The sequence below is a fragment of the Microtus ochrogaster genome, linkage group LG8, assembly GCF_000317375.1.
Source record: "Microtus ochrogaster isolate Prairie Vole_2 linkage group LG8, MicOch1.0, whole genome shotgun sequence".
NCBI lineage: Eukaryota > Metazoa > Chordata > Mammalia > Rodentia > Cricetidae > Microtus > Microtus ochrogaster.
The window spans coordinates 22,131,499-22,158,333 of NC_022033.1; the positions used below are offsets into that span (position 1 = coordinate 22,131,499).

General features: G+C 50.0%; 2 protein-coding genes across 2 annotated transcripts in view; one reads left to right on the plus strand and one right to left on the minus strand.

Annotated features, from left to right (window-relative positions):
* Window positions 1-1,005: 1,005 nt before the first annotated feature.
* On the minus strand, window positions 1,006-5,513 carry Spag4 (sperm associated antigen 4). The gene is made up of 12 exons (XM_005363059.3): window positions 5,070-5,513; window positions 4,561-4,665; window positions 4,204-4,270; window positions 4,017-4,078; window positions 3,770-3,813; window positions 3,527-3,552; window positions 3,299-3,407; window positions 3,030-3,105; window positions 2,811-2,926; window positions 2,284-2,451; window positions 1,292-1,381; window positions 1,006-1,187 (listed from the first exon to the last, which is right to left on the minus strand). Exons 1-12 carry the CDS (start codon window positions 5,377-5,379, stop codon window positions 1,032-1,034), a joined length of 1,329 nt encoding a protein of 442 aa, XP_005363116.1. The 5' UTR covers window positions 5,380-5,513; the 3' UTR covers window positions 1,006-1,031.
* A 7,304-nt stretch (window positions 5,514-12,817) lies between these two features.
* The window catches only part of LOC102001491 (fer-1-like protein 4), a 35,496-nt gene continuing 21,478 nt past the window's right edge, over window positions 12,818-26,835 (plus strand). The window contains exons 1-19 of the mRNA XM_005363153.1: window positions 12,818-12,896; window positions 13,258-13,313; window positions 13,679-13,767; window positions 13,843-13,942; window positions 17,395-17,486; window positions 17,622-17,663; window positions 18,081-18,251; window positions 18,706-18,766; window positions 18,870-19,001; window positions 19,240-19,302; window positions 19,476-19,560; window positions 19,804-19,963; window positions 20,079-20,262; window positions 21,197-21,383; window positions 21,846-22,210; window positions 22,542-22,650; window positions 22,836-23,004; window positions 23,098-23,218; window positions 23,521-23,621. Coding sequence (XP_005363210.1) covers window positions 12,818-12,896; window positions 13,258-13,313; window positions 13,679-13,767; window positions 13,843-13,942; window positions 17,395-17,486; window positions 17,622-17,663; window positions 18,081-18,251; window positions 18,706-18,766; window positions 18,870-19,001; window positions 19,240-19,302; window positions 19,476-19,560; window positions 19,804-19,963; window positions 20,079-20,262; window positions 21,197-21,383; window positions 21,846-22,210; window positions 22,542-22,650; window positions 22,836-23,004; window positions 23,098-23,218; window positions 23,521-23,621 — 2,366 coding nt within the window. The remainder of the gene's footprint in view (window positions 12,897-13,257; window positions 13,314-13,678; window positions 13,768-13,842; window positions 13,943-17,394; window positions 17,487-17,621; window positions 17,664-18,080; window positions 18,252-18,705; window positions 18,767-18,869; window positions 19,002-19,239; window positions 19,303-19,475; window positions 19,561-19,803; window positions 19,964-20,078; window positions 20,263-21,196; window positions 21,384-21,845; window positions 22,211-22,541; window positions 22,651-22,835; window positions 23,005-23,097; window positions 23,219-23,520; window positions 23,622-26,835) is intronic.

Sequence of the window (26,835 nt, forward strand, 5' to 3'; positions counted from 1 at the left end):
GGGCAGCCAGGGCTCTTATCCACTACCATCTGTCCAGCCCCCAAACCTGAGGTTTTCAGAACACTTGCTGTGGGCACTTCCAATGTCTTCCAATGACAAAATACTATCACCCTAATTTAAACAGGTGGGGAAGCGTTCTGCCTCACATGTCAGGAGGAAGGATCCCAACAGCCAAGATAAATAATGCTTCTCTTTGCTCATGCTAGTCTATTTTCTCCACCCGTAGGAACTCTAATTATTTGACTGCCTGTTTGCACTTCCCACCACCCTGGCCAGTTCTTTTAGCCATTACAGTGAAGACTATTAGATCTGATGAACATCACATGTCCTACACCTAAGGCCCTAGAAATGACCAGCTGCATGAAGGCTACCAAATGTAGGTCAGCTTTGCTCAAAAGGTGTCCTAGAAATTTCCAGGTCTTAGCTTTCCACTGTTTGCCAGAGGAGAGTTTCCCTCTAAATCTGTACGTAGCAAGAACTAAGGACATTTCCAGGAACTGGGGATGGCTTCAGCTGCTGAGAGCTCTCCAGCTGAGATGCCTCGTGAGGGAGACCCCGTTCTTGGGTTCCTTTTCCCGAGTATGAGTGGAGCGAGTTGCTGCCCAAGTTTCCGTCCCTGTATCGAGGATCAAGCTGCATTGTGTACAGTGTGGAATGTCACAACACTTTCTCTTGCACATGGTAGACACTGTAGGCACTACCTGCTGCTACTATGTGACTCTGGACTTGAGAAAAGGATGTGTTGAGGGCCGTGTTGTGCCATACTAACCTGCCCCAGCCAACCAGAGCTTGCCCCCAAAGGTGACCTCCCAGCACTGATGCACAAATCTCAATTCTTGCTGGGCGATGGTGGCGCACGCCTTTAATCCCAGCACTTGGGAGGCAGAGGCAGGCAGATCTCTGTAAGTTCGAGACCAGCCTGGTCTACAAGAGCTAGTTCCAGGACAGGCTCCAAAGCCACAGAGAAACCCTGTCTCAAAAAACCAAAAAAAAAAAAAAAAATCTCAATTCTCCTCCAACCATCAGCATTTTTAATTGGGTCCCCCAGTGACCCCTGTGGCATTGTCTGCCCACTCCGAGATCCGCACGCCGTGGGCACGGACTCGATATAAGCATGTGAAACGGGGATGGCCCCAGTTGCTTCGAATCTGAATCTTCACCTTGGGGAAGGCTGATGGAGGGTCATTCTGGGGAGACAAACGGGTCATGCCAACAACTGCTCTCAAGACTGTCCTTCCCACCAATGTCCACTGCCCCAATTTAGCACTCCCACCCCCAGAGAAAAACACACCTGTAGGTGGAAAGTTTGAATTTCAGATTTCTGCACATCAAAGGTGAATTTTCCCAAGAACACTTCCGTCTCATCATCAGCTTGGAGCCCCTGGAGGGAAGAGTGTATGGGGGAACAGTGAGGTACAGAGGAAGCAGGGGACAGCTTTGTTCAGGGCCGTCAACACATCCACAGCTACCTGTGCTCTGGTTCATGCTCTAACATAGCATGTGTAGTGTGGAATGTAACAGCCAGGATAGCCTAGCACCAGGGATGCTAAGGCAGGAGTGAGTTTAAGGTCAGCCTGGGCTGCACAGAAGGCCCTGTCTTAAGCAAACCAACCAGGCTACTAGAAAGTTGTTAGCAGGGCAGGAAAGATGACTCTTGCCAGGGACCCACATGGCAGCTCACAGTTCTTAACTCCAGTTCAGAGAACCTACCAGTATCTTCTGACTTTCTGGGGCACTAGGCATGCATGTGATGCACTACTTACATACAGGCAAAACCACTCATACTTAAATCTTTTTTAAAAAGTCATGTGACTTGCGGGGCGATGGTGGCGCACGCCTTTAATCCCAGCACTTGGGAGGCAGAGGCAGGTGGATCTCTGTGAGTTCGAGACCAGCCTGGTCTACAGAGCTAGTTCCAGGACAGGCTCCAAAGCCACAGAGAAACCCTGTCTCGAAAAAGCAAAAAAAAAAAAAAAAAAAAAAAAGTAATGTGACTGAGCTTGTAATTGCTCCTTTTAGAGCACGATCATTCCCCTTCAGATGGGAGGAAACAACAGTACTTCATAGGTTTTGCAGAAGCAATGAAATAATACATAGAGAGCTTAGAAAGCCAAGCCTACTTACTATCTGGATATGGTGATGCTCATTACAGCCTGTAGCGGCCCACATGCGTTATGTCCAGTTTACAGATGAGCAAACAATGACACGCACTGGCAATAGTTCTCACCACTGTCTAGGGTTTCCTAAGCAGATGCTCCACCTCCTGGTCCCCGCCCCACTCACAAAGACTGCAAAGTCCCGGGGTGCACTGCTGGCTCCTCCAGTGTGTGCCACGGTGGGTGGAGGATGCTGTAGGGTGATGTCGCTTAGCTGCACATGGCCTGGCAGTCGGATCACCACCTGACCTTGGTCACCTTCAAAGGCCCAGCAGTTTCCAGGGAACACATCTGGCTGCAGGGGTTTAGACAGACTATCAGAACACATGACAAATCCAAGACCAGACAGTACTGAGAACTGGAGGGCAGCCTGAGCTGTAGAGCAAGACCCTGTCCTCGGGCTGCTGCTCAACCCAGAGCTCTGCCTTCTTCTGCCTTGGTTCTTGCCTATCCACGTGAGGCAATGCTGAGTCCCCAGCACTTCAGTTCTCTTCAGTTTAACGGCATCCTTGGCTTGGCAGGAACCTTCCCACACCATGCCAGCCCCTGCCTCCAGTGGGGCACCCTTCTGAAGCCAACCTGACCTCAATTCCAGTCCTCTCTCCCGGCTCTTGCCCATTGGCACCATCCCCAGCACCCTGGTTCCAGGCCCACCTCCAGTATGACTGAGGGTGGGCGAGCATAGCTCCAGAAGCTCAAGCGATTCCAGAAGTAGGCAGTGTTGGTGTCTTTATAGTCACTGGAGGTCTTCTCCAGGTCGATAGAGGCTCCTGGGTGGGCACAAGTCACTTTTAGGGACTCCCAGCCTTTCTCATCAATGCCATTATCTAGGTTCCAGAGTCTGCTTCTTTCCACGTGTCTACTACGTCTTACCCACAGAGCTCAGGGCATAGTCGGGTTTCCGCACGAAGTCCTCATTCAGCCTCTGGAACACAAGCTTGGCCACTCTCTAAAGGCAGAGGGTGGAACAGGAGGGTTGCAGTGGCCCTGCTTCTCGGTAACACGATATTCAGATAGGACCTTAAGGGCCTTGGGAAAGAGTCCCCACAGTGGGTATCGGGGGTGAAGATTCATCTCAGGACCCAGGATGTGCCAGTTCCAAAGCGCAGCCCTGTCCCCGAGTCCCCGTGGAGGGGACTCACCTCACTGTGGGCTGCGCGCACGCTGGACACCTCCTTGTGAAGATTATTCAGCTCCTTCTGCAGCTGCTGCAGCTGTTGGCTCTGGGAGTGCACGCGCTGGTGGTATTGGCTGGATTGGGGAGGCAGGTGCCATGTGTTAGCTACCCATCCCTGTGCACGCCTTTCTGAAGGCCCCCAAAGAGAGATTTGCAGAGCTGCCCAGCTCCCACCCCATCTGCCCTCTTTCACCTTAGAGTCAGCATCTCCTGAGGCTCCTGTTGAGGGAGGGACGAATAAGCAACCTCTCCAAAGTCAGCAAGGTGTGGCTAGACTCCCAGAACCTCCCTTTTTGAGGTTTACTACCCTTTCCCTCCCATTCTGGGTTGGCCTCTGGGGATTGCACTCAGTGCTTCCTACACTGCCCCTCCCAGCAACCCAGTGATGCCCTCCCCACAACCTCCACTCCGCCTGGAGACGGTCTCTCCAACTCACATTCTCCAAAGTGGGGACCAGGTACAGGAGACCCCACCAGAACACTAGAAAAAGAACGGGGCATCCGCTGATATAAGGGAACTGGGAGGAAAGCAAGGGAGTTTGGGGCTGGGGCTGCAGAAGGACTGACAGTGAGAGACGAGACCAAGCGGGGTCACTAGAGTGGGCCGAGGGGCACAGGGACATGTGAGCTGAATTTGGCTGCAAACCTGCAGAGCTGGGGCCCCAGGGAGTCGAAGCTCCTCACCTGCCAGAAAGATGCTCAGGAGCGACAAAGAACTGAACAGGAAGCGGATGGAGCAGACTTCCCTGAAGAACCAGGATGGAAGCCTGAGGCCCTAACCCACCCTAGCCTCGACCCCAGGGTTCTAGCTTTGGTGGGACCCAGCCCTGCTGCCCTTCCCTGAGCCATCCCTGCCCATTCTTCCTCTGACCTGTACACACTGACCAGCGCGTCTCCTGCCACTGATAACAATACGCTCAGCACCTGAAAGAGGAGGCCTGGGGACGGGGACAGGAGAAACGTCTCAGAGAGGGCAAGCCATGTGGGTGAGGTGGTGCAGGTTCAGAAAGGCTCGGCAAGGGCCAGGGGCAAGGTCCTGGGACTCAGGAGGTGAGGGTGGGCTGGGAAAACGAGCCGAGGCTGGACTCTTGGGCTCAGGCTTGGGCAGAACTGGGGTTCCGAGTGCCAGGTCAGAGGAGATTGGGCTGGATTCTCGGACCCGGGCTCGGGAGGAGAACTGGGGTTCCGAGTGCCAGGTTCGAGAGAATGGGGCTGTCCTGGCTCGTACTCAGGAAGCTCTTGGACATCCGCGTGGGAGGCATCTCCTGCCTCAGATCCAGAGCCGGGAGAAGGTTGAGCTGCTCCTCCAAGACTGCAGAAGATTCACCCGGTTCTGCGGGAGCCCAGGGCTCCATTGAGGTCTTGGGCACCGCAGCCCCGCACTTCCCCCGGGGCCCGGGCGCAGGCTCCTGAACCTAGTGCTAAACAGCTGGGCAGCCTCTCTAACTGGCCTCGCTAACGCCGCACCCCCATGCCTGAGTCTCAGTGCGGCGGGGCTCGGGTCCAGGCTGCCACTCGCGCTGGCGCTGCGGCGCCTCCTCAGCCAGGCCCAAACACTGGATCGCCTCCGCCCCCTCCCGGGACCGGCCATGGCACCGTGCCCCGCCCCTCAGGGACTCGCATGGAGCGCGCCCCCTCAGGGGCGAGATGGGAACTGCACCCTAGTCCGCGCCGGGCCCCGCCCCGCCCCGAGAGGCCGTCCCGCCCTCTCGCCCCCGGGCTCGACCCCGCCCGCACCCGAGGCCCCGCCCCTCACGGTTGCCGCGCCACAGGCGGTCTGGCCATTGTGGCTCCGAGGCGCAGGCTTCGGCAGAGAGCTTCCTGCCCAGGTGTCTCCTCCGGGCACTCCTGGGCTTATGGCGGGCTCACCACAGCTCGAGCCCCGGGCCCTTCTGCCCTCGGGCTGCTCGAGCTCCGGCCCAGCGGACCGGCGCCCATTGCTGTCCCCCGAAGTCACGCTGTGGGAACTATTGCTGTTCTCGCTGAAGAAGTCGGGTGCGGGATTGTGAGAGGATGCGGCCGAGCCTGAGCGGGGGCTCCGCCGCATCCTGCCCTGGGACTTCCCAGGGGAAGCCGAAGTCGCCGCAGCCAAAGCCCTCGGCCCTCCCTCCGCTGCCGCGCGCCACCGGGGGTCAGATCCTGCCTGAGCCCCGAGCGGAGCGGCCGACTCTGCCCACTACTGCCGTCACAGAGGAGCCACGTCACAGAGTCGCGTGACGTCACTGGCTGCCAAGCGGACGCCCGCTTTTTTTTTATGGCTTCGTTTGTGGGACCGGAGGTTGATGTCTGCTATCTTACAGAGATCCTTCTGCCTCTGCCTCTTCCTCTGCCTCCTTAGTGCTGGGATTAAAGACGTGCGCCACTACCACCCGGCTGTATACTTTATTTTTGGGACAGGGTCTCTGTAGCTCTGGCTGGCCTGGAACCTGTTACATATACTAGGATGTCCGCAAACTCACAGAGATCCCACCCTCTTCTACCTCCTGAGTACTGGCATTAAAGGTGTGCACCATCACCAACCAGCTGGGCTGAAAGCTCTTAGCTTGAACCGCAAACACGAAGTAGAGAACAAAGTGGAAATGGTGCAAGTCTCTAAATTCCCAAAGCTTGACTTCAAGCGACAGACTTCTTCGAACAAGACCGCACCTCCTAAGCCTCCCCAAACAGTGCCATCAGCTCTGCACCCAGTGTGTAAGCTGAGGAATGGGGAGTATTTCTCATTCCAGCAACAATAAGCTATTGCTGTGGCCTGGTGTAGGAGGTCCTTCTGTCTATGTGTTGCTTTCATTAATGAATAAAGAAACTGCCTTGGCCTGTTGATAGGGCCAAACTTAGGTAGGCGTGGAAGAGGGAATGCTGGGAGAAAGGAGGCAGAGTCAGAGAGACGCCATGGAGCCGCCAGAGATAGGACGCTATGAACCTTGCTGCTAAGCCACTGCCACATGGTGATACACAGATGAATATAAATGGGTTAAATTAATATGTAAGAGTTAGCCAATAAGTTAGAGCTAATGGGCCAAGCAGTGATTTAATAAATACAGTTTCTGTGTGATGATTTCGGGAGTAAGTTAGCTGGGCGGCCAGGACCAACAAGCGGCTCTCTCCTTCCTGCAACAGTGGCCCTTGGTTGCCTCCCAGAACTTGAAGGTAAGAATCTATTGCTGCAAACACCATATGCTTTGGATGCAGAACTTGGGAGAATCGAGCTGTAACTTTTCCAGAAGGTCCCTCCTTAAGGCCTAGCTCTCATAGTATCACAGCTATTATATGGGGAGATGCGATGTAACAATCAACCTATCTACTTTCACAGTCTGTCCATCTGTAAAGCCAACGAACCCGAACAATGACCAGCGGGTGAAATGTCCCCAGTAGTACAGTAGCGCACTATTATCTCAAGGGTCACCAATAGCTATTCAATTGGACTGAAGAGCCACTCAGTAGGAGGGAATTCATGCCGGGTGTAAACGTGGCCAACTCTATGTGGCTGAAGGGGTTATAGACCCTAGAGGGGAATCTACTGTTACCATTTTCCTCAGTCAATAAAGTTTCTAGTTGTATTCTAAGCACTGAGACCTGCAGGGAAGTGCAGCTCTCACTCCTCACCAAAGCAGCTTCTTTTTGCAGCACACAGAGGCTATGGCAGAGATCCACAACTCGTCAAAATCCAGAGAATGGGTGATAATGTATTGTCGGCCCCGAGGTTTTACCTGTGTAGGGGACATAGAGGTCCTTGTGCTCACAGGTAAGCAGTAAGGGAACCAGGAATGTTAAACGATGGGGTTGTCTCTCAAAGGAAGAGATGTATAGCCTGGTGACTTTTGTGGTCTCTGTATGGCCAGGTCACTCCTGACTCCTCCAGACTCTTGTGTTTGTCTCAGTCATCTTCCCTAAGCCCTTCTCTTGAGCATTGTTTCTCAGTCACTAGAACCCATCTTCACAGAAGAGGCCACATGGACTTTACAAAGAGTGTTGATATAGTCAAGCCTTAAGATTTATTGTATGCATAGGATGAAGTAATGACCATGAGGAATCCTTTTTCAAAATTGTGCTCTGCTGAAACACGCCTAAAGTAAACTGCCCAGGGTGAGACTCTAGAAGTTTGAACTAACTACTGAGTCATGTTGAATCCCTCTTGCCTCACTTGAGTGACCCTTTGCTGGCCCTGGGGGTCACGTAGACCCCCCACACATCTACAATGCAACCCCTAACACCCAAGGCTTAGGAAACATGGGAAGAAGGATCAGGAGGATTGTAAGAGCCGGAGATGCTTCGCCCATGAAATCTCAACAATATGGTCACCTCAACAAGGCCCACGTAATAACAGCAGACATGCCAACCTGGTTAGGGGAATTTCTTAAGGCTCCACCTCTAGGTGAAGCACTACAGACAAACAGTGGCTGGTGAGAGAGGGAGAATCAGTTTTCCAGAGGCAAACATACTGATAGGTTATCCCAAGAGGTCAGTCCTAAGCACGTGTATACAAGAGCTACACTAAATGGGCTCGGTAGGGTGTGTGTGTGTGCACATGCTCTAATTAGTATAGAAGAGGTCATGACTTTGAGAGGGAGTGATGGGGCACAGGAGGAGTTGGAGAGGGAGGGGTATCTGGAAATGATATAAATACCATGTATGAAATTCTCAAAAAGATTAAGTTAAAAAGCAACCTTTCTTGCCAAGTATGGAGTTCCATGGTGGTTGTTTAGCTTTTTTGTTTGTTTTGAGTGGTTTTTAGGTTTTAGGGACAGGATCTCCTGTAGCCCAGGGTTGCCTCAAACTCAATATATGTCATGATGACCTTGAACCTCCCATCCTTCTGCCTCCATCTCCTAAATTCTGAGGTTAGAGTAATTTGGGATTAAACCTATGGCCTCCTGCATGCTTGGCAAGTATTCTTCTACCTGAGCGACATCCCCAGTTCTTCCTAATGCCATTAGTGGGACATAAAAGCTTACTCAAGGAGGAGCCATGTTATAGAGCTTGAGGTGTATAACAAGACCCAGTTCTTCGGATGGTCCACTCTTATCTACCATTGCTGCCCTGTACATTCCTTGCATTTCAGTCAAGCTGACCAAATTACAAGTCCTAGGGCACACCAATCCTTCCCACTCCCTAAATGCTGACCATGGGTGCCAGTTTCTGTCTCAGATCCTGCTTTAAAGACTCCCTCTTCAGCAAAGGGCTTCTGTCGTCCCTCCTCAGAGATTCCCCAGTCCCAACTCTTTCCTACTGTGAAAGTAACTGTGGTATGTTCTTTTCAGGCTTAGGAGCACATCTATTTCACCTTTTCTTGTCTGCATCTCTCCATGTGTAAGAACTCAACAAAAGTTCTGCACATAGGAAGTAATTAAAAGGAATAATTGGGAGTCTGGATGGTGGTGGTGCACATCTTTAATCTCAGCACTTGGGAGGCAGAGGCTGGTAGATCTCTGAGTTCAAGGCCAGCCTGGTCTACAAGCGAGTTCCAGGACAGCCAGAGCTACACAGAGAAACCCTGTCTCAAGAAACAAAACAGCGAGCTTGGTCTACAGAGCAAGTTCCAGGACAGGTTCCAACGCCACAGAGAAACCCTGTCTTGAAAAATCAAACAAACAAACAAAAAAAGGAAGGGAATAACTGGGCCAGGGAGATGGACCAGTGAGGAAAAATTTCTTGCCAAGCCTGACCGACGACCTGCGTTTGCTTGCCAGGCCCCACGTGGTGGAAGAACAGTCACTCCTGCAGGCTGTCTTCTGACCTCCACACGCATGCCTTCTGGTTAAGACGCACAAAGTACAGCTCCTATATGTAGGCTAGGGATGCATTCAACCTCTCATTAATTCGACAAATGCAACACTGGGGACAAGGGGTTCATCCAGTGTATCTTTGTTCTTTGTGAAACTAGGTCTCACTGTGCAGCTCAAGTTGACCTTGAATGAGAAATTCTCCTGCTTCAGTCTCCCAACTATTGGAATTACAACTGTGTGCTCCCATGCTTAGCCCCAGGACAGAAGAAAGGGTTGAGCCAGGTGTGGTGGCACACACCTCTAATACTAGCACGAGGGAGGCAGGAGGAGGTGGATGTTTTTGTTTGATTGTTTTTGCTTTTTTGTTTTTATTTTTTATATCTTGTTTTTCAAGACAGGGTTTCTTGTAGTTTTGGATCATGTCCTGGAACCCACTCTGTAGATCAGGTTGGCCTCAAACTCACAGAGATCCATCTGCCTCTGCCTTTCAAGTGTGCTGGGATTAAAGGCGTGCGCCACCACCGCCTGACACAGGTGGATATCTGAATTAAAGGCTAGTCTGATTATATAGTGAGTTCCAGGAGAGCCAGGGCTATACAGAGAAACTCTGTCTCAACTCCCCACCCCCCCAAAAAAAAAAACCCCAAACCAAACCAAAAACAAACAAAAAACATTTATTTATTTATTTATGTCAACCTGACACAAACTAGGGTCATCTTAGAAGAAGGAACTGCAATTGAGAAAATGTCCCAGTCACACTGGCCTGTAGGGCATTTTCTTGATTAAAGATTGATTTAGAAGGGTCACATGAGAAGAAGGTTCATCAACGGAGAAAATTCCACATAAGATTTGGGTGTAGAGCCGGGAAATGGTGGCACATGCCTTTAATCCCAGCACTTGGGAGGCAGAGGCAGGCGGATCTCTGTGAGTTCGAGGCCAGCCTGGTCTACAAGAGCTAGTTCCAGGACAGGCTCCAAAGCCACAGAGAAACCCTGACTCGAAAAACCAAAAAAAAAAAAAAAAATTGGGTGTAGGCAGGTGTACAGCTGTGCCTACACCTGTAGGGTGCCTTAATTAGTGACTGATAGAGGGAAGGCCAGTCTATTGTGGGCAAGGACAACCCTGGACTAGTGGTCCTAGGTCCTATTTAAAAAAAAAGCAGGCTTAGCTGGAGCTTCCATAACCTCTGCATGAAGCTCCAGCTTCAGGTTCTTACCCAGTTTGAGTTCCTGCGTTGGTTTCCCTCAAGAGACCCCAACATTTTGGGGATGCCAATACCATGGGATGACCATCAAGGACAGCAGCAGTTATGGAGTGGTGACTTAGGATATGAAAGTCAAATAAACCCTTCCCTCCCCAAGTTGCCTTGTGTCAAGGTGGTTCATAACAGCAGTTAACCCTAAGGAAGACAGAAACTGGTACTGTGGACAGGGGTATTGCTTTGACAATCCTGACCATGTGTTTTTCGGAGGACTGTGGAATAACTTTGGAACACTGTTCTAAAACAGCCATTGGGTGTTCAGAACGGGATGAATAGTTCTATAGGAACTTGGAAGATAGGAATTTGAGAGAAATATAGATAATGGAGTCCTGGCTTATGAAGTTCCTGAGGGAAGTTTGAGAGTCACTTAAAAGATTCTATTGGGGCCATTGCATATTTTGAATTAAGACTCTGTGGTGTCTGGTAAGCTAGGGATGAAGAATTGACTATGATTAACAAAAAAGATTCCAAAACCTCTAATAGGAAAATATTGCTTTCCTGTGACAATCGACACTGGTCAGCTGGAACTGAGAAATTAGAAGAGCCCAGCACTACTGAGGTGAAATCTTCTGGGAATTATTTCTGCAGGGTCAACACACAAGAAGAGTTCTAGGAGGAGCCTAGGCTATAGCTCATGCTGGCAGCTGAACTTGGTTAGTTGTAAGAGTCTCTCAGGTGGTAGTGATTTTGAAGGCTCGAGGGGGTCATGGAGATCAGCTGTGAGAGGGCAGGAACGCTCGCTGGTGAAGGTACAGCCGCAGTAGCAGACCCAGCAACAGACCCAGGGTGGGAGGGGTCAAAGAGAGAAACTGAAGCTTGGTACCATGAAGAGAGCATAAGAGAGGCTATTGCTGAAAGTGAAAGTGCAGTCCAGTTGCAGCAAGATACCCCAACAACATGGTATTGGCAATGCCAGTACCATGGGACGACCACCAAGGACAGCAGCAGTTACGGAGTGGAGCCTGCCTGAGCTACAAGACAAACTACGTGTGCTGTGGCAAGCTCTTTGGAGGAGCCCAAAAGATTGTGAGTCCCAGAAGTCTGATTTTGATTTTTCAGACTGTGACTGTACCCTGGTTTCTCCTTCTTGAAGTGAGGAAGTGTAATTAATTTTTTTTATTTTACAGTAGCCCACATTTGAGGGACTTTGAATTTTTAAAGAGGGTTTTGAGTTTTATAGAGACTTGATTTTTAGAAACTGATATTTTAAAAAGGCCTTGATGTGGGAGATGATGTACGCTGTGAATATATTTTATTGCCATTGGTTAATAAAGAAGCTGCTTTCGGCCAATGGTTTAGCAGAGTAAAGCCAGGCTGAAAGAGATAGAGTAGGCAGAGCCATGTAGCAACTGAAGATGGACACGCCCAAGCCTTGCCGTAAGCCACAGCCATGTGGAGATACACAGATTAATAGTTATGGGTTAATTTAAGATGTTAGAGCTAGCTAGAAATATGCTTAAGCTATTGGCCAAACAGTATTGCAGTTAACATAGTTTCAGTGATTATTTCATGGTCTGGGTGGTTGGGAATGAACAAGCAGTCTCCCCCTACAATACCTGAATTTTTAAAGTGTTTGAATTTATAGAGACTGTGAGCTGTGGGACTTTTAGTCAGGCAGTGGTAGCACAGCCTTTAATCCCAGCACTTGAGAGGTAGAGGCAGGAAGATCTCTGTGAGTTCAAGGCCAACCTGGTCTACAGAGTGAGTTCCAGGACAGTGAGAGTTACACAGAGAAACCCTGTCTCAAAAAATCCCCCCAAAACAAACAAACAAAAACCCATGAGACTTAAATTTCCAATATATTTTATATTGTGTTACTTATTAATATGAGATCTTGGGGATGAACAAAGATTATTATTAAATACTGTTGCAATAGTGTGTCAAGTTGACAAGGGTCAATCGTTCTGACTAGTTTTATGTCAACTTGACAAAAGCCAAAGTCGTATGAGAGTAGGAAGCCTCTGTAAGATTGGGTTTAGGCAAACCTGTTGGGAATTTTCTTAATTACTCCCCAAACTGCTTTTGGTCATCGTGTTTCATCACAGCAATGATAACCCTAAGACATCGCCCTCAGTTACTTATGGTCACGGCATTTTATCACAGCCATAGACAGAAAACCAAGGCAATGTCCTTGAAGCTTCATAGGCTAGCAGGGACCACCCTAAGATTCCCGTTTTCTCCATTCGTATCCCAGGTCCCACCCCATAAAGATGAGATACAGGCTGAAGCTTCTTGCCATCCTGCAGATGGTACAGGCAGAGTTCTGTGCTGACAACAGGGACCTTATCCCACCTCTCAGCCCTCAATCCTTCCCACCCATGACCTCCTTCCCTACCACTCAGGTCTCAGTGCTTCCCCACCCGTGACCTCCAGGCCTGCCCCCTGTGTGTTTGACTAAAGGGAAGGGATTGCTGAACCTGCTGGGTGAGCCAGTGAGTCATGGACAACACAGGTGGGCAGAAGGGCAAGCAGGCAGACCGAGAGCCAGAGCCTCGGCAGCCATGGCTCTGACCGTGTGTGTGAGGCACATAGCAGGGCTGCCGGGCATCCATGACAGACAAGTGAAGCTCTGCTTTCGGGGTGAGACTTGCATGGATGGTCTGAGGGTTTTTAGAATTGGGGAGCCTTGCATTTTCATTCCCTAGACTCCAACTTAAATCCTTGCTATCCCTATAACCTGTCTCCCTCCTCCCCGGCTTCGACTTCTTTCCCTGTTTTCTACTTTTCTTTAAGCCTGGCTGGGGAACTAGACACTGGCCCATGGTGGATGAGGTAAATGATTTGTGTCTATGGAGGGCTGATAAATAACTAGTTTCATTTGTGTCTATGGAGGGGCTGATAAATAACTAGTTTCATTTGTGTCTATGGAGGGCTGATAAATAACTAGTTTCATTTGTGTCTATGGAGGGGCTGATAAATAACTAGTTTCATTTTTGAGCAGGCTTTACCCAGAAAACAAGGAAAATTCATTGTGGCCGAGAAGCAGATGTTGGTGAGGTCTGTATAGCCAGTTCCTAGCTGGAAAGAAGACAGTACTTTTTTTTGTGGGGGGGGGGGAGCTCCATACTGGGGCACAAGGGGTCATTCCTGGGCTTGGAAGGTGTGGTCTCCAGAAATGGTATGAATCTCAGACTTGAAAGATCTGACCTGGTTTGAGACGTCAGTCTCAACACTAGTGGGATTAATTCTTGATTGGCTGTGAGTCCCAAATCAGCCCTAGACTGAAGTCAACTCCATGATGGGTGGAGGTTGTTCCAGGCTTGGGAGATCAGTTCTAGAGGTAGCCTCATGTTTGGACTGTTGGGAGTAGACTCTGCAAGGGTCAGCCCAGCATTCGGTTATGAGTGTCTCTCTGTCTCCAGCTGTTTCGTTGGCCCCACTATGGATCTCCACTGGCTGGGGAGAGTCTGTCTGTACAGGTGGTCAACTGTAGCCGCGTGTTCAGCCCCAGGTAAGCAGAGCTGGAGGAAGCCAGGGAATGGTGTCACCACCTGGTTCACTCTTCAGCTCTATGCCTTTCTTCTAGGCCCCTTGGGACCCTGGTGATCTCCCTGCAGCAGTTGCAAAGTGTTGGGCACTTGGTGCTGAGGGAAGCCCTAGTGGACGAGAAACTCCGGGTGTCCCCAGTAAGTGCCACCAGCCCACCATCAGCAAGCCTGGGACTTCTCCAGACAGGGTTCGATTTAACTGAGGGGAAAATTTGAGCCAGACAGCAGGGGTAACAAGCACCCCAGCTTAGGCTCCCTTCCAGTAGCCCCTGCCCGAATCCTACGTGGGCCAGAAGCAGGCTATTTCTGAGTCGCAAAGGGTGTGTACTATTGCTCCTTGGATTTGGGGTAGACTCACTTTTTTTTCTTATGGACAATGATGTACCCAGTAGGATTTTCCTGGTATTTCATGGAAGGTTGCCTATCCTAGACTTGGCTTTGAATCTCAGACCTGCCAGTTCCCACTGGAGAGCCTAGAAGAGTTCAGCACCTCTAAGCTGTTTCCTCATTTACATAATGGAGAGCCAGACTTACGTTTTTATTTTTATATATTTTTTAAATTTTTTAAAAATATTTATTTATTTATTATGTATACAATATTCTGTCTGTGTGTATGCCTGCAGGCCAGAAGAGGGCACCAGATCTCGTTACAGATGGTTGTGAGCTACCATGTGGTTGCTGGGAATTGAACTCAGGACCTTTGGAAGAGCAGGCAATGCTCTTAACCTCTGAGCCATCTCTCCAGCCCCTTATTTTTATATTTTTAAATTCAATCATTGGTTAAGTTCAAGGATGATGTTGAGAAATAGAGATTCAACGGTAAGCAAAACCAAACAGAGATTTGCTTTTGTGAAGCTCAGTAGCTGAGCTTCCATGTAGGCAGAAGTGAATTTGCTGTTGGTGGGTGTTACAGAAGGGTTGGTAAGTGTAGCAAATTCTAATTATTATTATTATTTTTGGTTTTTGGTTTTTTTGAAACAGGGTTTCTCTGTAGCCTGTCCTGGGGAACTAGCTCTTCTAGACCAAGCTGGCCTTGAACTCACAGAGATCTGCCTGCCTGCCTCTGCTTCCTGAGTCCTGGGATTAAAGGCGTGTGCCACCACTGCCTGGCAATTCTAATTATTCTTTTTTTTAAAAACCCAACAACTTTATTTCATGCACATTGGTATGACGATGTCAGATTCTCTTGAACTGGAGCTACAGACAGCTGCGAGCTGCCATGTGGGTGCTGGGAATTGAACCCCGGTCCTCTGGAGTCAGTGCTCTTAACCACTGAGCCATCTCACCAGCCCCTAATTATTCTTAATTATAAAAACTCAGAGTCAGATATCAGGGTCTGAAAGTTGAAGGATCAGAGCAGCAGCAGAGCAGCAGAGCAGCAGAGCAGCCAACCACTAGAGTTCTTAGCTCTACCAATGCTCAGACCAAAGTGGTGATCCTGTCTCTACGACTCCTCAGATTGACTGCTGCCTCTGTGAAACCTGAGACTGCATCTGAACTGTTCCTTCTGCCTTATGTTCCTCTCTCCACCCAGCCACGTCACTCCTGTCTCTAGCCCCCTAGGGCTGGGACCACTTTTGTGTGAGCTCTGTTTCTCTTTTAGACAGATTTAATCTCATTCAGGGCCCAGAGTGGCCTTGAACTCACAGAGATCCGCTGGCCTCTGTCTCCTGTCCGTCTCCTGAATGCTGGGATTAAAGGTGTGTGCCACCACTGCCTGGTCTCTAGTGGCTTAGCTCTGCACTCTGATCTTCAGGCAAGCTTTATTTATTAGTTTCTCTGGGGAAACAATGCTTGAGTTCAGAACTGAAGGTTATAGGTGCTAACTAGGTAGGAATGAGAAAGTTCAGATGTAAAACCCCTGTGTGCTGATGGGGGGCTTAGTTGGGGTGCTGAGCCGGACAGAAACCTAGAATGAGATGGAGCTGCAAGAGTTGTCAGGGACCAGCCATGCAGAGCTGTGAAGGCCAAGAACAGAGAAAGAATAGGCTCAAGAGGTAACTTGCACATTGAAATTGAATTTTGTTGTTGTTTATTAAGTGTTTGTTTTACAGTTTCCAGGTTTAGATTTGTTTGTTTTCAGTGCTGCTGAGTCCAATACCCAAGCCTTTCTGAATGCTAGGCAAGTTCTCTGCCAACTGAGCTGGATCTTTAGCCTTCAGTTCCTTTTACTTATTTCCTTTTTTATTAATAACTGAGTGAGGTAGTGCACACCCATAATCCCAGCAGAGGCAGAGGCAGGTGGGTCTCTCTGAGCTCCAGGCCAGCTTGGTTTACATAGTGACTTCCAGACCACACTAAAACGTTGTCTCAAAAAATTATTTTAAGCATTATTTTTAAGATTAATTTATTCATGTACTTCATGTATATGAGTGCCCTGTCTACATGTATACCTGCATGCCAGAAGAGAAAATCAGATCCCATTATAGAGGCTTGTGAGTCACCATGTTTGTCCTGGGAATTGAACCTAGACCAGTGCTTTTAACAGATGAACCATCTCTCTAGTCCCTTAAACATTTATTTTTAAAAAAATAAAAAATTTAAAAAAATTATTTATTTAGTTAGTTATTTTGGTTTTCTGAGACAGGGTTTCTCTGTGTAGCCTAGTTGTCCTGGAACTCACTCTGTAGACTAGGCTGGCCTCTGAACCCAGGGATCCAACTGCCTCTGCTTCTTGAGTGCTGGGATTAAAGGTGTGTGCCACCACCACCCAATCAAACATTATTTTTTTTACATGTGAGTGAGCGTATGTGTAGAAGTTAAAAGACACCTTCTAGGAGTCGGTTCTCCTCCTCCCCAGGTAGGTGCTGGTCATCAAACTCAGGTTGCCAGCAAGCATCCTTGAACTACTAAGCCATCTCCCCTGACCGTTGCCCTTAGTTCTCAAGAAGGTTGTGGATACTTTAAAAATAATATTCTTTATTAATTCTATGAGAACTTAATACATTGTATTTTAATCATATTCATTCCCAGCTCTTCTCGTATGTCTCCTGTCCACCCTCACCCCCTTTCCCATCCCACTGTGAGTTTTCTTTTCCTTTTTTTCTTTTTTTTAATTTTTTTTGGTTTTTTTTTTTGAGACAGGGTTTCAATTTTTTTTAAAAAATTTATTTGTTTCTTATGTATACAGTGTTCTGCCTCCATGTATGCCTGCAGGCCAGAAGAGGGCACCAGATCTCATTATAGATGGCTGTGAGCCACCATGTGGTTGCTGGGAGTTGAACTCAGGACCTCTGGAAGGGAAGCCAGTGCTCTTAACCGCCGAGCCATCTCTCCAGCCCCCTCTTTTTCTTTTTTTCATCCCCTGACAATAGTTCAGTTTGCGTTGCCCAACTACTCTTAGGAGCGGGGCCTGCCTTGGCGTGTAGCTGACCTACCAGGGGTCATGTCATTAAAACCGACTCTACCTCTTCTAGCAGCTACCAGATGCAGAAGATTGGGAATGCTGACATTATCGATAGTCAGAGAGGAACACATTACTACAGACATTGCCCAAAGGGTCTCTGCAGAGGGCGAGTAAGGCATTGTCCTGGTACTCTCTTAGCCCCATGTCAGTTTGAGGGGACCCATGGACACCCTATCTCTTTCAGATCCAGGTGGAGCTTGACTTAAAGTATCAGCCCCCTGAGGGAGCGGCTGGAACCTGGGCAGAGGAGGACTTCGGAACACCCATTCGAGACAGGTAATCTTCTAGAAACTTAAGCAACTGGCCCTGAAGAGAAAAAGGAGCATTCACCTCTACTCTGGGTCTGCTGGGCACTGTGACCCTGAGCGGGTTCTCACAGTCAGGTCTCACCCTCTCTGTTTACCCTCCCAGCTCAGAACTGATCATCCCCAATGTGGGCTTCCAGGAGTTGGGGTAAGTATGTGGGAGCTGACTGCGAGCCACAGGGGTCAGTCCGGGGGTTAAGAACCAGTGTCATGGAGTCAGTTCCAGGGTCTGAGATTTAATTATAAGGTCAGAGGTCAATCCTTGCAGTAGGTTTAGGTTCTGAAATTAGAATGATGTGATAGCATATACCTTTAGTCCCAGGTGGATCTCTGTGAGTTCAAGGCCAGCCTGGTCTACAAAGGGAGTCCTAAAACTGCCAGGGCTGTTACACAAAGAAATCCTGTCTCAAAGAAAAGAAAAGGAAAGAAAAGAATTAGTCCCAGAATAAGTGTGTGTGGGTGGTCAATCTGAAGGTCAAAGGTCAATCCTAAAATAAGCAGAAACAAGGGAGGCCCAACAACAGGTGACAGGCTAGGCATGACCTTTGAGGGCTTTTCCCATCAGGCCCGGGGATGCCCGGCTGGAGCGTCGAGCAGTGGCTCTGGGCCGGAAGCTAGCTCGAAGCCTAGGAACACAGGATGACGGAGAGAATGAGCTGGAGCTGGAGCTGGAGCTGGAGGGGGAGGACGAGCCTGACGTGGAGATTTCTGGAGTGGTGTTCAGCCCCCTCAAAAGGTAAAGTGTTCTCACGCCCTGTCAGTGAGTCAGTCTTCCTCACACACGTAAGGCCACGCCCATCCACACCGGGGAATGGGGGAAAGGTGGATACTCTGGCATCAAGGGTCATTCCCTTATAGGCCCAGACACGGTCATAATCAAAGTCAGTTATAGTGGCTCACACCAGTTTGTAAAGAAATTTGATTAGGATAGGTTTTGTCAGTGTGAGATCTCTTAGAACAGTGCTGGCACCTAGCAGATCTCAACCAACTTTGTCTGAGCAAGCAAACGGGTTCAGAGCTCCTAGACTGAGTCAAACTCTGAATGTAGGCCCGAGATGAAGGTAGAGCACAGTCATCTTAAACTTAGACTCCAAAAGCTCATGGTGCAGAGACCGCATGCCAGCAGCAGGCAACTGGTGTGTGGGCGGGTGAGGAAGGTGAAGTAACGGCGACCCTATGCTTCTCTACAGCCGCACCCTGGGCCTGCCCCGTGGGGATCCCTTCCAGGTGTGCAGAGCCCAGGACTTCCAGGTATGGCTCTTGTGCCATATTCTAAGCCTCGTGGAACCTCCCAGGGTTCTCCCCTTATCCAGGCAGGTCTCACTCTCCTACCTCTTTTGCATTCCTTACCTAGGTCGGGGTCACCGTACTTGAGGCCCAGAAACTGGTGGGAGTCAATATTAACCCCTACGTGGCTGTGCGCGTGGGGGATCAGCGCCGCGTGACCACAACACAGCGTGGAACCAATTGCCCCTTCTACAACGAGGTGAGCACGATCAAGGAAGAGAGCGAGCCTGAGATAATTGGGGGGGGGGGGGAATTCCAGACAAACCTCGTCCCTGGAGAGGGCGGGGCCTGGGTGCAAAGACGCGCGGTTCTGTGACTGAAGAGTGTGCAGGCACCTTTTAGGAAAGGGACCCGCATTTCTTTGCACGATTTCGGGGCCAGCTGAATGAGCCCCTCCACCTAACCTTCCCTCCCTTCTCTTTTCTCACTCAACCCAGTACTTCTTGTTCGAATTTCACAAGACTCGGCTCCACCTACAAGACTTGCTGCTGGAGATCACTGTGAGTGGGAAAGAGGACTGTGTCTAGAAAGGGGCGATGCCCAGCTGAGTGTAGGTGGCTGAGGCAGAAAGAGCGCCAGGAGTTCAAGGCCCTGCCAGGGCTATAGAGCGGGACTCAACGAAGGGGCAGGGAGTGAGTGGCCAAAGCCGCAGGACTAACTCGTCTCTCCCCAGGCTTTCCACTCACAGACCCTCCCATTTATGGCCACCAGGATAGGCACCTTCAGGATGGATCTGGGCGTGGCCTTGGACCAGCCAGGTACTGAACCCTCCTCTCACTCAAACTCATTCACACGCACGAAGACTCCAGAAACTGAACTCTGGTCACTCACCCGTGCTGTCGCTAGTGCACTAACTTCTGAGAACAGCCACCTCTTGTAAAGACTGGCTTTTCACATACTCGGGCTATTCTCTCTATGGGGACAGGCTGCTTCGACCCAAACCCCAGCCATTGTCCAATGTCCAATGGGACTCACTCCTCGTTCTATCCCTCTGTCCTTAGAGGGGCACTTCCATCAAAAGTGGGCTCCTCTGCATGACCCCCGTGACATCCGCTCGGGGACCAAGGGCTTCGTCAAGATCACCTTGTCTGTGAGGGCACGTGGGGACCTTCCCCTTCCACTGCCACCTCCATGCCCGGGGACCAGTTCAGATATTGAGAAGTGAGCTGGGGTGCCATGGGAATGGAGAACCGGAGGAGGCCTGGCCTGGGGGTAGGGTCAGAGGATCAAAGGGGCTCAGGCTCCAGCTTTACTCCTCAGCGTGGGCTCTTCCTAGGAATCTACTCCTGCCCCGTGGAGTGCAGGCTGAGAGGCCATGGGCTCGCCTGCGGGTACGCATGTATCGTGCAGAGGGTCTTCCCACAGTGCGCATGGGGCTGCTAGGCAGTCTGGCCCGCGCCCTGCATGACCAGCACGTCCTCCTGGACCCCTATGTGCGGGTGAGCTTCCTGGGACAGCAGGTAAGTGACTCCTGTCCACCTATGCCACACCTCGAGTTTTTTTAAAAAAATTATTTGTTAAAGATATTTTCATTTGCTGGGCGGTGGTGGCGCACGCCTTTAATCCCAGCACTTGGGAGGCAGAGACAAGCCAATCTCTGTGAGTTTGCGGCCAGCCTGGTCTAAAGGCTAGTTTCAGGATAGGCACCAAAGCTATAGAGAAACCCTGTTTTGAAAGAATAAGAAAGAGAAAAAGAAAGAAAAAAGAAAAGATATCTTTATTTACTCATTTTGAGACATGGTTTTGCTATGTAGCCCTACCTGGCCTGGAATTCAGAGATCCACTTGGTAGGATTACAGGCTTGTGCTACAGCGCCTGGCTATTTTTATTCTTAGTTATGTGCATGCAGGACTATCTGTGTGGTGTTCTGTGCACTGAGTACAGGTGCCCACCAAGACCTGAAGAGGGTGTCAGACCCCTGCAGCTGGAGTCACAGATGCTTGTGAACTGCTCCATGTGCGGACTAGGAGCCAAAAAACAAACAAACAAAAAAACTGCTCCCTGGAAAAGCAGTCACTCTTTTTTTTTTTTTGGTTTTTCGAGACAGGGTTTCTCTGTGGTTTTGGAGCCTGTCCTGGAAACTAGCTCTTGTAGACCAGGCTGGTCTCGAACTCAGAGATCCACCTGCCTCTGCCTCCCCAGTGCTGGGATTAAAGGCGTGCGCCACCACCGCCCGGCTAAAGCAGTCACTCTTAACTAACCACCGAGCCATCTCTCCAGCCTTTATAATTTGTTCTGTGTATGTGTGTGGGTGCGCTGAGTGCCGTGCACACTTATGGAGATCAGAGGACAACCTGCAGGGTCAACCGTGTAGGACCTGGGGACCAAACTCAGGTCATTACAGAACCATCTTCTGGGACCCTCACTGACCCCTTCCACCCGACTTTCCTTCAGGGTGAGACTTCGGTGCGTGGAGAGGAGGCGGCGCCCGAGTGGAACGAGCAGTTGAGCTTTATGGAACTCTTCCCGCCCCTAACTCGCGGCCTTCGCCTGCAGCTGCGTGACGACGCGCCGCTCCTGGATGTGGCACTCGCCACGCACGTGCTGGATCTGAGGCAGATCTCCAACTCTGGTCGTGCGGGTGAGCATGACTGGCCCGTGTGGGGCACCGTCTGCCCTAGCTCACATCAGCCCCTTAGAACAAAGACCATCCTTAGAACACAGGCCCCCTAGGCATAACCTTCTATTCCCCAGAAGGAACTGTTCTAAGCCAGGCTCCTCCTTCCGACCATGACCCCGCCCCTGGTTTTACAAGCTTAAACGCAGTGGCTGCTCCAGTCAAGCCTTGCTGTGTAAGGACCACTCTGAAATCTGAGGCTTCAATATCCACCAACCAGCACCCCAATTAACCACATCAGTAGTTCCGCCCCAGCCTCAGCTCTCCCTAAAGCCCAGAGAGGTCCTCGGTCTGCTACTGTTTGTCACAGGTCCGTGCCCTTCTCCCCCCGCCCCCCCCCCACCTGGAGGATACAAAGGTATACAGTCCAGAGCAGTCTTCATTTACCCTGTTCTCCCCTGCAAAACCTATTCTTGTCCTCCACAGCGGGGTTTAAGCCCACTTTCGGCCCAGCCTGGGTGCCCCTCTATGGCTCGCTCCCCAGTGGCAGGCTCCGGGATGGTCTTCAAAGTCTCAACGAAGGCACTGGGGAAGGCATTTGGTTCCGGGGCCGACTTCTGGTAGCTGTGTCCATGGAGGTGTTGGAAGGCAGAGTTGAACCTAAGTCCCCCCAGACTACACAGGGGTCCAGATTATCCCGACTCGCTGGAAAGAAGAAAAAAAAGAAAACCAAGCAGGATCAGACACCGGCTGCCGTTCTGCAGCCTGTGGATGCCAGCGCCAGTGGGGATGCACCTGAGATTCCCAGTGCAATGGAGGTGGAGGTGGAGGAGTTGCTGCCTCTGCCAGAGGTGGGGGTTGTTGGTGGTGACCCTCAGCTCTGGGCCAGTAAATCCCCTTCTGAGCATTAGACACATCATGTTGCTGTTTCCAGTTTGGGAATGTGGATATGAATTTAGTGTATGTGCACGTGTGTGCTGATGTGATACATGGCGTATATAGAGGGAGTGGGCCAGGGAGAATCAGTCCCTTGGACCAATGTATGGGGGAGCTACCAGGGGCCAAGGGGGAGGTACGACACTCCCAGAGCCCCCGGGACCTTAGTCGGAATCTTTCTTTGGGCATTGTGAAGAGCCGACTGCTCCTTGGGAGGGCGGTAGCTGATCTAATTCTCGTTCCTAGAATGCCCTGGCATCCTGTGAAGATTTCCTACTCTTTGCGGTGGTCTTTGAGGCCACCATGATTGATCCTTCGCTGGCCAAGCAGCCCATCAGCTTGGAGATTTCCATTGGTGTGTGACCTAGATGGGCACTGACGGTCATGGGATTGAGAGTGGGCCCTCTTGTTTCAGACTTTAGACTACAGGAGGAATGGTCAGCTTCAGGGATAGTGGTGGGTTCTCTTACGGTGGGAGAGGCTGCGGAGGAGAAATGCATCTAACCCTCAGTTCTGACCTTTGATCCTCTGTGGGGCCAGGTCATGCAGGACGCAGAGAGGAGCAATTGGGCCAAAGGACTGTCGAAACTCAAGATAGCACACTGGAAGCTCAACCTCTCCTGGGATCTGAGGACAGAGGGTCAGGGCAGGAGGAGGAAGAGCTGCTGGGGACACCTGCTCAGTGGCCTGAGCCTGTGGATGGCAATGGGTGAGTGATCCGAGTGACTTGTCAGAGGGTATAGACTAGCCTCCAAGCACTCAGGATGCCCCCAAACCCCTCCCTTCTCTCTGTTTGGCCCAGCCCATACCTCTGCTTGCCTCTGCGTCACCGAAAGCCTTGTCTGCATGTATGGAGCCGCTGGGAGGATTACACTTGGCGCCTGCATTGCAGCAATAGTGTGCGCAAAGTAGCGGAGAGGCTGGTGAGAGCAAGGTGGCCCCCGAAGGGAAAGGCCTAACCACACGGCACCCAAGACTCAGCTTTGGAAGGCTCCAAAATAGACACGAACGGGGTGGAGCTCACACCTTGTTGGTGTAGGACCAGGAAATGGGTGGACAAGGCTCAGAGTTTCTAGGCAAACTGAGGGGAACAAAATTGGAGAGGGGTGGGTGGAGTGATGGACGGGAGTGGAGAAAGAAGGGCTAGAGAAACCGACCAGTGGTATGAATGAGTGGGGTATGGGCCAGGGGCCCCCAAGACTGACTTCTGCTGGAACCCCCACAGGACCAGGGCCTGCGGGAGGCTGAGAAGATGCAGCGCAGGTCCAGGCTGGGTGCCTGCACACGACTCAAGCAGACTCTGGAAGAGCTGGTGGCTGGGAGCAGGTGAGCTGAGCTGAGTCAGTCCCGGGGGCTGCCAATCCCTGGCCAGTCTCGGGATGGGCAAGAGACTCAAGGTGGCTGTCTAGACCAAGCTGCATTTACCCAGCACCTACATATGAAAGAGAACGAGAAGTGTCCGTATCAATGGAGCGTGATAGAGATCACGGGGTGTTGGGCTCCTACAGGCTTAGAAGGCTCCTCTCCTCTCCTATATCCTGAGAAGGGAAAACCTTACCCTCATCCATCCAGCCTATACCTGGCCAGCTTCTGCGCCCATTTGTTGGTCCTTCCTGACTCATTGCTTCCCCAGTTGCGCCTCTGTGATGCTGATTTAATCTTCCTTCACCTCCTGAATTAACTAGTTCTGCTGTCATCCAACTCTCCTCATTCTTAACTAGTCCATTCCCAGTTTGACTAGTTGTTGCTCTAACCACATGAACAAGTTCTAGTCGTTTTCACCTTTCACCCACACTGCTAGGAATCTGATAACTTGCCCCAGATGCTTGAGCCCCTATCTGACACTTTTCTCAAGAGTTTTCATTCAGCAAACACTTCTGGCACTTGCTATGCCATGGCAGTGACCATGGTTTCTTCTCTGGGTGACAGGAGGGAGCCACTGAAGGTCTTGAAATTCTAATTTATAACTTTAGAAAGGATGAATGGGAGAGAGATGGTGTGAGAGAAGACAGGATTGCTAAAGAAGGCGTTGTAATAGTTTAGGAGATAGGAGAGGAACGGAACCGTGCAATGGAAACGAGGTAAACGGATTCAAAGGAGGCTGGGCATGCAGCTCACCTGCCCGGCATGCACAGAACCCCAGGTTCAATCCCCAGCACTGCAGAAACCAGGCATGGTGGTGCATGTTTGTAACCCCAGCACTTGGGAGGGAGAGGTAGGAGGATCAGAAGTTCAAGGTCAGCCTCAGTTTGAGACCAGTGTTACGTACACGCGGTCATTGTCTATAGAAAAAAAAACTTAAACAGCCAAGCGTTCACAGTTGGTATTTGCAGAGCATGGCTAGATGTACAAGAGGAAAAAAACATGTTCAGTCACAGATCTTAGTCCAGTGTCTGTGACTTTTCTCATTGCTGTGAAAAAATATTTCTCCAAAATGACATAAAGAAGAATTTATTTTGGGGGTACAGTTTTGGGGGTATAATTCCTTGCAGCAGGGAAGGCATTCTAGCAAGAGCAGGACACAGGTGACCACACAGCATCTACAGTCAGGAAGCAGGGGTGACAAATGCGTGGGGCTCAGCTCCCCTTCTCCATTTTATTCAACCCAGGACCTCAGCCCACGAGACCGTGCTACCCACAATTCTAGCAGGTCATTCCAGATAAACTTACCCAACCTAAGCTGGACAGTGGTGGTGCACGCCTGTAATCCCAGCACTTGGGAGGCAGAAACAGGAGATCTCTGTGAGTTCAAAGCCAGCCTAGACTTCAGTGCTAATTTCAGGAAAGCCAGGGCTATACAGAGAAATCCTGTCTTGAAAAAAAAAAGTGTGTGTGTGGGGGGAGGGGGTTGGAGAGATGGTTTTGAGTTTAAGAGCACTGACTGCTTTTCAATTTCCAGCACCCATATGGCAGCTCACAACTGTCTGTAATGCCAGTTTCATGGGACCCAACACTCCCACACAAAAATATACATGCAGGCAAAACACTAATGTTCATAAAATAAATTTAAAATTGGAAAAAGAAAATTTTTAAAAAGGCATGTTTACATTGAGATTGTTTACAAAGTACATCTGGCCTCTTTCATAAAGATGGGTACTGTTGGCTCAGAGAGAGTGCCCAAGATTTTGGATCTAAGGAGATTGACTGGGATAAACATGCCTGTGGGTATCAGGATTGGTCTGGTCCTAAGATAACACAGAAGTGACTTAGGCTATTGTAAAGTACAAGTAACATCTTTCATGAGGGTGGGTAAGGCTTACAAGCAATGCTCAAGGTCTTAGTGGGGAAAGGGCTGGGATAAATAAAATATAAATTCCGGGAGATACAGACAGAGCCTGGCACATCAGACAGCAAGGGATCACCAGATTGTAAACTACAGCTGAGAATCTCATTCCACTGAAGAGATAAGCGATGTGTTTGACTTTCCCTGGCTTCCTCAGAGCTTATCTGTGTGCACAAAGATGTGTTATTCTTTGTAATTTATGGAGGAGCAAAGAGGCCAATGTGAGTTGGGTTGTCCTTCACTGGGCAAGGCGTGTTTAATGAGGATGGAGATAATGGACCAGGTGTGCCGAACCTTTTAGGCCATTTTTAGAGTTTGGTGTTTTGCCCTTAGATGAGAAGCAGCTGCAGTAGAACAAAATAGATGGAAAATGGTTGACAACATTCTGGGTGCTTCTGAGAATGTTCTGTGGCGTGAGGGTGAGAACAGCAGCCGTGCAGTGAGGAAGTGACGGCCTGAGCGGGAAATGATGACCACTTAGCCTAGTGATCCTGCAGGAAGATGGGAGAAGAGGTCAGATGCCGGATGCTAGTGTATACGACCATATTACATGCATGTAGTGCTGGACATTAAACTCAGCCTCATTCATGCTAAATATGTATTCTATTGCTGAGTCATATACCCATCCTGATTCTGGATTTTTTTTTTTATGAGGCAAGTTCTCTCTGTGATGGAAATATTACAGCCCTGGATGGAAAGGTATCCTGGCAGTTGGAAGCAAAGGGTTACCTGCAAGTGTTACAGCTCAGAAGGGAAAGTTATCCTGGCAGTCTGAAGCCAAGGATTACCTACAGCTCTGTCCCAGTGGGAGACGGTTTCCCCAATCAAGTTTTACAATCCTGGCTCCAGGAAAGGTTTCCCTAATGCAAGTGTAACAACTCTGCTCCAGCTGGGTTGTCACAGTTCTGCTCTGTTCTCTCAGCTTCCCCCGAGTATAACAATTCTTCCCGGCAGTACAACAATTCTGCTCCAGCAAGAGAAAGTTTCCCCAGCCGAAGCGTTACAGCTCTGCTCTGCTCCAGTGAAAGTTGTTAGAGCTCTGCATGCTAAGGGAATTTCATGGCAGAAATGTATCAGTTCTGCTCTGCTCCAGATGCAAGAGCTGCTACATCTTTGTTCTGCTTGGGGAAAGTTGTTACCACAAGCCTTATCAAGAGATTTATTCCATTGGAGGAATCCAGGAGAGTGGCTGCCTCTGCCAGGGTGGAAAACCGCAGCCCCAAACTGAACTGATACAGGGCTTATACATGATTTCTT

Bases quoted from the DNA above. Each gene is read 5' to 3' on its own strand.
- Spag4 (XM_005363059.3), bottom strand. From the start codon at position 5,379: ATGCGGCGGAGCCCCCGCTCAGGCTCGGCCGCATCCTCTCACAATCCC. The intron at 4,666-5,069 runs GTGCGGGCGGGG...GGGCTCCCGCAG, and splicing joins CGTGAGGGGCGGGGCCTCGG to AACCGGGTGAATCTTCTGCA. The intron at 3,408-3,526 runs GTGAAAGAGGGC...TCCCCAATCCAG, and splicing joins CAGGAGATGCTGACTCTAAG to CCAATACCACCAGCGCGTGC.